Here is a 13,305-nt window from a genome sequence, read left to right on the forward strand (position 1 = left end):
GATAAATAGCAATTGATAATGGCGCCTTGGTAGGTCGTAGCAAATGACGTAGCTGACAGCTATGCTAACTATCGTTTCGGCGATTGAGAGCGTAATTTGTCAGTGAACCATCGCTAGCAAAGTCGGCTGTACAACTGGGACGAGTGCTAGGAAGTCTCTCTAGACCTGCCGTGTGGCGGCGCTCGGTCTGCAATCACTGATAGTGGCGACACGCGGGTCCGACGTATACTACCGGACCGCGGCCGATTTAAAGGCTACCACCTAGCAAGTGTGGTGTCTGGCGGTGACACTACAGAAAACACGACCACACCATAACACCACCGCTTACAAATTTTACTGTTGGCACTACACACGCTGGCAGATGACGTTCACCGGGCATTCGCTATACCCACACCCTGCCGTCGGATCGCCACACAGTGTACCGTGATTCGACACTCCACATGAAGTTTTTCCACTGTTCAGTCGTCTAATGTTTACGCTCCTTGCACCAAGTGAGGCGTCGTTTGGCACTCGCTAGGTCCCTAAGAAGATTTTGACACAAATAATGTTCAGAGACACCGTTCAACTCCAGTGTAATGAATATTGTTTTAGAGATGTCGCTGAAAATGTAGTACGGTTACACTAACACACAACTGGCATTTGCGAGCTAATTGTTATTAAGCGTCCCTTAAAAAATGAACTCCCCCTGATTACGTTACGAGAAAACGCACTATATTCAGTTTTATATAACAAATAGAAGCATACCAATTACTGATGCTGCACACGAACAGGACTTAATAAGAAGGGTAGAATGCTTCTGATATTTTAGTATAGATATTGATAAAAGTTTAAACATTAAGGAGCGTATTATTAAGCTTTTCAAACAAGTAACTTCGGCTAGTGTCACATTTCATATAATTGCCAGTCTTGGGAACAAACGAATCAGTTTCCTGATATATTTCGCTTATGACCACTGAATAATGTCTCATGAAATAATTTTCTGGGGTAACTCACCTTTAAGGAAGAAAATATGTTTGCACAGAAGCAAGCAGTAAGAACAATATGTAGGTATCTCTTCAAGAAGTTAGGCATTCTAACTGCGCCGTCACGATACAGATATTCACTAATAAAATTCGACATAAAAAGTCCATCACAATTTGAGAAGAATAATAATGTTGATACCTACATCACTAGAGGAGAAAATGAGCTTCCTTGCTTGTTATTGAAGCTGTCAGGGACTCAGAAAGGAGTTCACTAAGCAGGAACAAAATATTTGATCATTTGGTCATTACCATAAAAGTTTGATAGGTAGTGAGCCAAGTGTTAAATGCAACTTAAAACTTTTATCCTGGACAACTGCTTTTATTCCATGGACGAATATTTATTCAAAAATTGGCTGCCTGTAAAAAAACACTAGTTTTTAAGTATAACTGCATGATTAGGACTAAAAAGTAATATGTTCATTACTGAACTAATATACATGAGTGTCAACTGAATCGTTCCACATCATTTCCATAAAACAATTGTTGAAATGATCTATGGAACATATAACTAAGTAAGTAACTAACGAAGCAGTAAAAAAAAGAAAAAAAAAGAAACTGTGAACTTTGGCCTAAGGGATACCAGCGTTAAACGTTTCAAGGAGCCCTAGCGGGGAAACGGTGGACCTGTTGTATTTGAGTGACTTAGCTGAAGCGTTTATCTCTTCTAATAACTCTACAAATTTGTATATGCAGATTTTTTTACACCCTGTGTAGTCCACAACCTGGAAAGACTGCTACATCAGATTACGGTTGAGAACATGAAACCTGTTTTGCAACTTCATCAAGTCGATTTGTAATTTAGAATGGATCAACAACAATCGCGGTGAAACAGATCAATGGCAGAGTTTCTAAACGCAGTGATGAGAACGTGTCTCGATAGCATCCAGATGAAGCGCGCCCTTTACGAGAGAGAGAGAGCGTGAGAGAGAGAGGGGTACGTACGCTGGCGATGCTGGTGTGGTTGGCGAGCATGAGCCCGCTGACGCGCGACGCCGGCGGCAGGTAGGGGGAGCGCCTAGCCAGCACCACCTGGATGCTGGCGGGGCCCCACGGGATGAAGCGCGCCAGCCGCCGCTCGCGGATGCGCGACAGCGATCGCTCCACCTCGCTGGGGTTGTCCGCCCCCTGCCAGAGCAAAGTGGCATGTCGCAGTGTGGTAATACCAGCGCCAATCGTCTCATTTAACAGGAGGTGCGGCCCCAGAGGTGTTAACAACATTCAAACTGAGTGAGTGTCCTAAGCTCATCATACAAAATACCAGTTACAACCTTAAGAGAGCACACTAATTGGTTTTGATAGCTGTAGATGGAGCAGAATTCGCACCAGAAAGTCATGCGACCCTCCGCCACAGATATAACAAATGACAGTGAAGTTGGACCGGGTGGTTATAATCAAAGTGCAGCTCCTCAGGCGTCCAGTGTGTTCTATAATAATAATAATAATAATGGCGTGGAACTAGGGCCTCCCGTCGGGTAGACCGCTCGCCTGGTGCAAGTCTTTCGATTTGACGCCACTTCGGCGACTTGCTCGTCGATGGGGATGAAATGATGATGATTAGGACAACACAAGACCCAGTCCCTGAGCGGAGAAAATCTCCGACCCAGCCGGGAATCGAACCCGGGCCCTTAGGATTGACAGTCTGTCGCGCTGACCACTCAGCTACTGGGGATGGACTGTGCTGTAATTATCATATGGTATCGAAGTTTAGTAAATATTCATACAATGAAGGCTTTCACGACCAGATGGTACTGTTGTTGATAATTCTTCCGGGTTATATGGCCGTGGTAGATATTCTGATGCGTTAGTTCAAAAATGATTTACACTGGAGAAAAATTAGTTCCACTTTTGGCCACTAGGTGCAAATCTGGCGCTGTACAGTTTCTCGTAGATTCCGGTGATCATTTGAATAAATTGTATAAGCATCGGTTAATAATATCAACATTATGCCCTTCTCATTTGTGCGATATTTCCTCCCTATGTATCATTAATAATCCATTACATATGGAAACATTTCTATACGTCTTCCTTGCATTCGCAGCACCAGATTTGCAACAGGTGGCCTCGATGATTTTTTTTTTCCAGCCTAAATCGGTTCCGTTTTATCGCATTAGAATATATACCAAGTTTTGGTGCCGTACGATAGTTACAGTTTACATTGAACCTTTGTGAGTAGTCGCACTTCAGTGATAACCACCAAGTATGTACGCGTATGTCCCACTCGGTTATATTCAATCACGGCCTTAAGATGTGTCCTAGTAGAGGCATGACATATTAGTGAAAAGAACCTATCGTGTTTCGACTTACTCGTGACTGCACTTTTAATGGTGTGGACCGACCTACTGGTGTATCGACGAGCACTGTCCGACGCGTTCTTAAGGAGTGGTGTACTACTCGCAGCCACGCAACACGGTGAGAGATCATTGATCGTAAAAAGACTGACTGGCAGAGACCGGGGACGAGTGTCAGGCCTTGTTCAGTGACAGTCGGCTTCAAATCAGAAGGCACTGTTGTCAGAGAAAGAAGGTACACCACGACCATTTCCGTAATAGACAATTTACTAACATGACTTATATGGGAACTATTTCAGACAGAATAAATACATTATTTAAAAAACATTCAAATGACCATTGCGTTCACTAATAACAGTCTACTACAAACTAAACTGAGGGGCACGATTGGCAAGTGCAATGATGGGTGTTTAAATTCAGGTGTATATAAAATATCGTACCAAGAAATTGGAAATTTGTGGTAAGGACTCTGGGACCAAACTCTGAGATCATCAGTCCCTAGGCTTACATACTACTTAACCTAACTTAAACTAACTTGCGCTAAGGACTACACACACACTCATGCCCGAGGGAGGAATCGAACTTCCTACGGGGGAAGCCACGCGATTGGTGACAAGACGCCTGAGACCGCACGGCTACCCCGTGCGGCCTATCGTACCAAGACTGCGACAAGCAATATGTGGGACAGACAGGAAGCAACTTTGCTTTGCGGTTTAAGGAAAATACATTAGGTGTGTCTCCCAGAAAATCACTTTTTGCTCAACATCTGACGCAGAACAAGCATTCAGATGATTTCATTGGCGATAGTTAGAGAATTCTTCATGACACAGCTAAGGGAGTACTAGTAAACCTCCCTTTAGTAGATGGGAAGTTACGCACATTTTAAAAATAAACCACTATCGTTGTTGAATGAACTGTTTGATTGTGTGCAAATATACTTCTTTGAACTTTCTGACAATTTACCATAAGACTGCTGCAGCATCCCTCTAAACTTTTATAATAAGGAAATTAATAGCTCCATTCATTATCACTTATGACTTTAGTCACTAATACTACTCAAGAATATTATTGCCGTACATATTATCGCCCCATAGTTAGGCCATGTATGGCCACTTAAATTTTCTCTTGCGTGTATCCAGTGGCACCAGGGTATAAAACATGCAGATGACAGTTTGTAGTGAAGGTGATTCGTTTGTCGCGATCATCGACGATCAGATGGCGCTTAGGACGTTTGTCTGTTCACCGTTTATGTTGACTCTGCTGGCAGTAGCTGTGCCAAGATTAGAAATGAACAGTATTAACAACATTCACTGTAGTGTACAGCCATGCCCCACCGACTCCTGTTGAATAGCTTCTGCCATTTAAACGCGGTCGCAATGTGGGACTGCGGGAAGAATTTTTTTCCGCAAGAATAAACAAATGCTGTCACAGCGAGGATATACGAGAACTGTTCTCAGAGATAAGTGTTGGTCAGTCGTTAATTGATGTGCTATGTAGGGCATTCTCTTGTAGTCGTGCGCCGTGTGACAGCACTTTACTTGTAAGAACATTGGGGTGTCCGCTGTTACTTACTTTCCCTCGCCGGTTCCCGAACATAAACATGACGGTGTTGCCATCTAGGACATGAGTTCGTTCTCTTTCCTGGGTAAGTAATACAGAGACTAGACAAATTATTTATGGGCAAACTGTTATAATTACCTCACTTTCGAAGCCAGTTTCCTACATTTACTTTGCAGATCACTAAAAGCGTCTAACTTTTATGTTCACGGTCACTACACGATCGGTATGTAGAAGACTGGAGAATATGAAGTTTGTGCTCGATTTTCTACGCTAACTTCCACGAGACAGACAAAATATTGCACCAAGTGCCGGTTCAACGTGTTTAGCATTACTATTACACTCGTCGTTGACCAAGTCTGTAACAATTTATCCTTAGCACATAACGGATGTCATCTGTTAACGTAACTTGACAAGCATCCCATACATATGATCAAATTGCAATATGATCAGTGCCAATGTAATGAAAGCATCTCCTTCCATAGACAAACTGTACTATCCCAGTGTCCAACCAACGAATGCTTTATCTGCAACTGAGCATACAGGTTATTCCGAAATTCCCGTTACAAACTTATAGGACTTGTAGAGAGGACTGTGAGGATAAAATTTTGAATTGGAAACGTATCATTTCGTGCTACAAATCTCAAAACATATTGGTAACGCGACCACTTTTGCAAGTAATTTACCAGGCGTGACACAGTACAAAACTTGTTCAACAATTCCACTCATTCATAACCAAAGAAACAAAAAGGAAACTTATCAGTTTCCACAAACAGTGTTGTTTACAATACGGCTTCTTCCAATTCAGGTGTAGCACGTCTCTTCAGAACAAAACAGTCACGCCTGCGACGATGAAGTTATCCCTTTTTCAAAGCTGTTGCGTAACTGTGGCGAAATGGGCATGTGGTGGAATCGGACGTTGTGGATAACGACGAGCATCTCTTCCATGATTGTGAGCTTCACCATTCAGAAGGATCATGTCGGTGTACTCTGCAAACGTGTACTCAGCTATGTTGTTCTAACACTTGTAGTGTCCCCACACGAAAGGACATGTGAAATTGGACAAACAACCATCAACAACAATCATTACGACTCGTGTATGATGTGCAGTATATTATGTGTGATGTAAATTACGTGACATTTGTAATATGAGAGAAGATTTTGTACCAAAATAATAATTATCATAACTGTATGACGTACCAGAGAATAAAACATGTGCTGCCGTAATGTTAATCGCAGAAAGAACAATAGGTTATAATGTGAGATCTTCATGCTGTTCATATTGTTAAGAGCGGCATTAAAAAATTTCGCTCTCTTTTTGCGTTTGTGATCGGACGAATTTATAGTTAGTAAAGACTCCTGTAGAACAAAACATGTGGAAAAGTTACAAATATTTTAATATACATATTAAAATACGTTTTGAAATTATTTAATGTATATTGGTAACACTCCATGTCGACTAATCCACCCCTTTCCAGAATTTAACCACAATCTAATAGATACAGTGACGATACTCTTTGGTGTGAAAGCTGTTACTGTTTGACAACTGGTGTGACACTAGCACTCCAAGCGGTGAGAAAGCAGACTGTCACATTCGCTGTATGCGTAATGTTCGTGTTTAATTACTTTCTACTTACTTAACAAATAGTTGTTATAATTGTGCGTTCCATGCGTTAGTAAATTACCAAAAGACATGAATTATCGTGAAATACGTGTAAAACCAGGCGACTCACACTGATTAAGTGACATAAGCTACAACTTATTAATGAAGAAATACTTTCGAATATGCGTATATCTGCAGCTTACTCCACCGAAATCAAGAGAATACCAACATGAATTTCATGCATGCAAAGCCTATATTTCTGTTGTTATTACCATAGACACTCTCCTTGACACGTCCATATTTTTTTATGATGTCTAATTATTCGCCCATTCTTACACTTCTCTCTGCGTTCTAATACATGAATAACTTTATAAATATAATTACTTTGGCTTCAAAAGCGAAAATGTTGAAGATTCTTGCCGTTTGCGGCTCAAATTGAGCAACAGTTGTGGAACTGGTTTCTTCTGTGTTGGGAAACAGTTTTATTCCTTTTGACAATTTATTATCAATTCTATGTCGTTTTCTCCTAAGCTACAGCTATGGTGGCTTATTTCGTGCACCAAATAATTTAGGTATTACGTTTTATATACGTTCCTTACGTTCCAAAATCATTGATTTGGCTGAAATTTTATCGAACAAAACTCCACATTGTTGAGTACACATGCAATGCCTTTATGTAAAAAGTTAGCTCTTTCGCCGTTTACTAACAATTTTTATTATTGAAGAAAAACGCTATTATTCGTTGAATATCCGTTCGTTACTAGAGAATGAACGGTCCCGTAATGTACCGCTGCGTACCTTCCAGAGCACTTAGGAAACTAAATAATTACAAATGTGGTGTCATTTTATAGTTATTGTCAATTTTTATGGCACTGCATAGACTCATTATCGTAAAAACTATGTTACAAACCAGTATAAACAATAGTATTCATATTCATTCGATATTGTATTCAGAAGTGTCGCTTGCTGACCGCTTGGGGCGCTGCCGTCGCTGTCGTTAACAGAAACCACACGGAGTGTCGCCACTATTATGTTAGACTGTGATTTAGGTCTCTTTACTGCAACAACAGGAACATCGCTGGCTAGCTGCAGTCGCCGCCATTACGCGGGATATTTGGAATTATTTCAACTGCGCAAACGACGCGGTACTTGTAGTGAAGTAATTTAAACATTTGCTCTTCCAGCACTGCAGCGGCGAGAATATTATCTTTTCAGATTTTTTTCAGTCGACTGAAAAAAAATTGCACAGATAGACTTTGGCCTGAACTTACGCAGGAACATAGAATCTTGTTTGGAGATTTCTAGAATTTTTCTCAGTTAAAGACATATACATAAGAAACTCACATTAATCAATAACATCAGCATTTCTAGTATTTTCAGTTTATTTAACCAGGGTAACAATTCTTCATTCACGATTATGAGACAAACTTTGTAGTTCTGTCCAACATACGTATATTGTGCATGACGTAAAAGCAAATCTCTCTTTATAAATGAAAGACATTATTTTCATTTCAAGAATGACTCGTATGCAGAAGAAATAATAGTAATATTTAATTTATTCAAGTTTGAAGATTATTTTTCAAACAATAAATTAAAAATTAAGTTATATCCAGAAACAGGAGAGGAGGTATAAAATGTCGCCCAATAGCGTGGGGCGCGAATAATTGTTTTTCATGAAAGTTATGTAATTTATAATTTTATATTTGTTTATGTATATACATGTTTCAGTATTAACTGTGACATAATGTTTCTCTCACATGTATCCCATGAGAGGTGTTAAAACCAAAACATTGCATTAAAACAAGCGTTCAGTGCATAGTGCTGTGGAATATGGAAAAAACCGCAAATTGGCTTTCATAAGAAGAAGAACAACAACAAAAATGCAACAGGAGCGTAATATGTAAGAAATTGTCCATGCAACCTGCCACTGATGAAGCCTTGCAGAAAATAAAGGCGAAACGCGTATGGCACTAAAATTGTGTTTTATTCAGTTGCTGTCACACGGTCCATAGGTAAAAATTATCAATATACCGTATTAAGATTTATTGTACTTAATGAACAATAGTATGCTGTATGCAGAAAACCGAACATTGAAGTTTTTCTTGTAAAGGAACAAAAATGAATTATCTGAAATCTTTATGAGAGACTGTAAACGAACCTTTAAAAACATGTGACGCAAATGATACTGCAATTCCCATAAAGACTACTAATGTAAATCGTAATTCATGGTTTGTTAATGTAAAGTAATGTTACACGATACAATAATGATTTTATTTGTATTTTTTGAAGCATGTAAAAAGTAAACTGGGACAGTCTGAAGGTCCGTCCTACTTTTTCCCTTGCGTTTTCTTGTGACCACACCCAGAACGGGAGAGCAAAAAGTTAATTTGTCCCAAGGAACTGTCACGTAAGAATACAAACTATCCCATTAACTGCTATAGAGTAAGAACAAGCTGTAAATAAATGCAAATCCTAAACAGTCTCAAACTTCAAGCCAATATGACACCAACTTTGTAACAATGACATGAATGTATTTATGCCGTCATGCAACTTACATATAAGTAAAGAACATTTCTTAACCGTGAACACTATAAATCAAAATGACTAGTACACCAAAGTGATGTAAAAGCTAGTGTGGCATGCTAGTCACAGACGTTTGTAATGTGCGATGCTAGCATGTCAGGGGCTGACGTAGAGTCCCCACACGGAAGGATGTGTGAAATTCTGCAAGAAACCACCAACAAGAATAATTATGACGAGCGTAAGATGTACAGTATATTATGCGTGACTCAAATTAAGTGACGTTTGTAATGTAGAAACGCTTTTGTACCAAAATGATAATAACCATTACTAAATGATGTACCAAAGAATGAAACATACACTACTCTCACGTTAATCACAGAAAAAAATTATTATCTGAGATATTCATACTATTAAGGGCGCCATCAAAAAAGTTGACTCTCTCTGTTAGTAGCTGCCTCTGTGATCGGTTGAATGTGTAGTCAGTAAAGACTGCTTGTAGAACAAAATGTGTGTAAGACTTGTTACGTTATGTTATGTTATGTTAACCGGGGACCTAGAAACGACGGATAGGCTCCGTCCCCACCGCAGCCGCAGTGGTCCGCAACCCCACGACGACTACCGTAGTCCACTTCACCCCTCCGCCGCCCCACACCGAACCCTGGGCTATTGTGCGGTTCACCCCCCGGTGGACCCCGCAGGAAACGTCTCACACCAGACGAGTGTAACCCTATGTTTGCGTCTTAGAGTAATGGTGGTGTACGCGTACGTGGAGAACTTGTTTGCGCATCAATCGCTGACATAGTGTAGCTGAGGCGGAATAAGGGGAACCAGTCCGCATTCGCCGAAGCAGATGGAAAACCGCCCAAAAACCATCCACAGACTGGCCGGCTCACCGGACTTCGACACAAATACACCGGGCGGATTCGTGCCTGGGACTGGCGCTCCTTCCCTGAGTAAGACAAATATTTTAATGTACCAGTACGTACTAAATATAAGTGTAGAACTTATTTAATGCATATTGGTAATATTGAATATCGAATAATCCACCCCTTTTCAGAATTTAGCTCCGATTACAGCAACCAAAGAGATAGTGTACCATAGAGAGATGTATGGATCATTCTGTAGGGGCGCCTCTGTAGGGAATGGTGCGTGTCTGGTGATACCGAGCGAGGTGGCGCAGTGGTTAGCACACTGGACTCGCATTCGGGAGGACGACGGTTCAATCCCGTCTCCGGCCATCCTGATTTAGGTTTTCCGTGATTTCCCTAAATCGCTTCAGGCAAATGCCGGGATGGTTCCTTTGAAAGGGCACGGCCGATTTCCTTCCCCATCCTTCCCTCACCCGAGCTTGCTCTCCGTCTCTAATGACCTCGTTGTCGACGGGACGTTAAACACTAATCTCCTCCTCCTCCTCCTCCGTGTCTGGTGATGCTGTAGGGGGGAGGGGGGAGACACCTGTGGAAAATCTGTTGACAATTTAACAATATAACTTTACTATTTTTTCAGTTCTACGTGAGGCAGGCATGCCTCTCCTCGTGTCCGGAGGACGACGTTTCAATCCCCCGTCCGGCCATCCTGATTTAGGTTTTCCGTGATTTCCCTAAATAGCTCCAGGCAAATGCCGGAATGGTTACTTTGAAAGGGCACGGCCGACTTCCTTCCCCGTCCTTCCCTAATCCGATTAGACCGATGACCTCGCTGTCTGGTCTCTTCCCCCAAAACAACCAACCAACCTCTCCTCGTGAGCTCTGGACAGAGCAACTGGTGTCGGCTACTAGGACAGCACCTGGCAATGATGGGTAAGGACTCCAGCCTGATGTCAAAGGCAAGGCCATGGTCGGTTGCGACATCGACACTTCGCGGGGTGGCAACATGCTAGGTGGCGGCCGCTCCGCTCTTTGTTCCGCGATGGCGGACGCGGCTGCGCGCATGTCTCGACCTGTGGCCATCGCACAAGAGGCGGATGGTGGCTTGTGTTGTGTCGCCGGGTCCCTCCCTGGGCGTCATCAGCGGTGGCAGAGGCACGGACAACAGGCCTGTGGAGCTGTGGCACCAAGTCCCGTGAAGGACCCAATGCAGCGGCAGACACATCATGCAGACATATCGTGCTCCAGCGGCTTACTGCAGCCATTCAGTGATGACCAAGTCCCCGAATTGAATAAAGTCCTGTCCTCAAATTCAGTCTCATTTATACTCCGTAACTGCCCATTTGTTTCTCTAAAACCTTGTGTCTAGTCACACCGTCGATAACAAAGAGACTCGTTCGAGTGTGGTGGCAACTTCTTTTGCTGCATGGGGCAGTTTAATACTGTGCTCAGCTTTTCTCGTCTCGTAATTCACTTGCTCATCTGGTATTGTGCCCTACGTGTCGACATAGCAGGGCTGTTACCGCAATATTCTGCGGTGGCCTCAATGCTGTTTTCAGTCACTTACACTAAAGATTTGATACTTTTACCTAAACTACTGGGTAGTACCACAACAGGGACAACGCCGTGGCTAGAATGAAGCATACTGCAGGGGCGTGGAACGTGACGTATGTAAGGAAATTACAAAATTGTAGCTGTTAGTGTTTGGCAGTTATAGCTAGAAACAATATTACAACTGAGTATAGTGCACTAACACTCATATGTACGTCCACTCTTGACAGGGTCAAGTTTTAATTTGAGTACTCTAACTGTAGTCAGTATTAGAGTGTTTACAAATAAAAGATACAGACCGTAAAATTTAGTTTAGGATCCATCTTGGTGTGTTTTAGTATACCCTTTTCTACAGAAATGACAAAGATTTCACAGACGAATGTTCTGCTGAAAGGTTACGTTAATTTCGATTGTATGTAACACTCATTTCACATTAAAAGCAGAAACTGTATTATTACACTGAGCAGCGCAATACCACACCACACAACAGGTATATCACCATCTAAGCTACTCACACAATCGAATATGCAATGAAATTTTTGTCTGATCGTAAGTTTATTGAAATACGAGCCAATACACTGCAATACAAGTCATTACGTTGCCTTGTCTTTCTCATAAATCAAGTTACTCTGCTTATATACAGAGCCAATTTGAGCAAAGTTACTTAGTGGCCTCCTTGCATTTTTGGTAGTTTATTTACGATATATGTAAATAATATGTACCAAAACACCTGGCGACTTGCTCATTATCTAATATACATTCCTGGAATTTACCTTACAGTTATAGTTTTTATGACGAAATGTGCGTTAGATACGGAAAAATGGAGTTAAATAAGGAGGAGATGTTAACATTAGGCTGTGCTACAGGTCAGTCTGACACCACAACAGAGATTTCAGGGGCGGAGTCCAGTATCACAGTTTAGCCATATGACTACCCATCTACGCTTAGATTTAAGGGATTCAGTAACAGAGTTATTTACACTCTGTAAATTTTACTTTATTCATGAGAGACTGTCTGAAGCTATAATTTAAAATATGTAACCAACTGTTGCACATCTAAAATTTGGAAAATGATTGTCTATGAATAAAAGCATACCAACATTGTTTCACAGAATTATTTGCCCTCTCTACTTTGCAAATAAAGGGTGCCTATTACAGTTTGATGTCATTATTGGAAACAGGTAACTGTCTGCTAACAGGAAATTAGGGAACAGACCTTTTTGTCTGTAATCTGTACTTTCTGATAGGAAAGCACCCTTCATTGAAAGTTTTCAGAAAGCAATAAAAACAATTGTTGGTCCTGACATCTCGGAAATGTAAAAAGAATGATGCAACTGTATGTTAGGCTTCTCTACAGTCACAAAAAGCTTTGAATATTCTTGGAATATGGTATGGTGTAAGGTACCTGCCATGGAGAACTTGAACGACACAAGCTTTCTTACACAAGCTAACAAATACGTCACTGTACATAAAACAAAGTACAGTTACAGAAAGTATTTAAAAATATTTACATCAGTATTCAATCTTTTTTCGAGATAAGTGCGTGCATTTATACTCTGAGCACATGCCAGTCGCGATTCCGAAAAGAAACTCAGCAACAGTGAAGCTTACATAATCATACACGAATACTGTGACTTTCAAAACATCAAAACAACCACAGAAAGACTTCCCGAATCATGGTGGCTATTAGTACTGAAAGGAACGCTGAATAACGTGCCACAGCCTTTCTACATATTCTCTCTCTGACAGCATCAGATGAAACACCGCTGGCTAGCTGCAGCCGCTGCCATTACGCGGGACAATTGAAACTATTTCAACTGCGTGAAAAACGCGCAAATTGGAGTGAAGTAATTTAAACGTGTTCTCTTCCAGCACTGCAGTGAACGAGAATATTAT

At 41.3% G+C, this 13,305-nt stretch overlaps 1 protein-coding gene across 1 annotated transcript in view; it reads right to left on the bottom strand.

Moving 5' to 3' along the window:
• The window catches only part of LOC126456382 (tubulin gamma-1 chain-like), an 82,294-nt gene that overhangs the window by 12,578 nt on the left and 56,411 nt on the right, over nt 1-13,305 (bottom strand). Inside the window, exon 9 of the mRNA XM_050092136.1 lies at nt 1,965-2,147. Within this exon, the coding sequence (XP_049948093.1) occupies nt 1,965-2,147 (183 nt within the window). The remainder of the gene's footprint in view (nt 1-1,964; nt 2,148-13,305) is intronic.

The sequence above is a fragment of the Schistocerca serialis genome, chromosome 2, assembly GCF_023864345.2.
Source record: "Schistocerca serialis cubense isolate TAMUIC-IGC-003099 chromosome 2, iqSchSeri2.2, whole genome shotgun sequence".
Classification (NCBI taxonomy): domain Eukaryota; kingdom Metazoa; phylum Arthropoda; class Insecta; order Orthoptera; family Acrididae; genus Schistocerca; species Schistocerca serialis.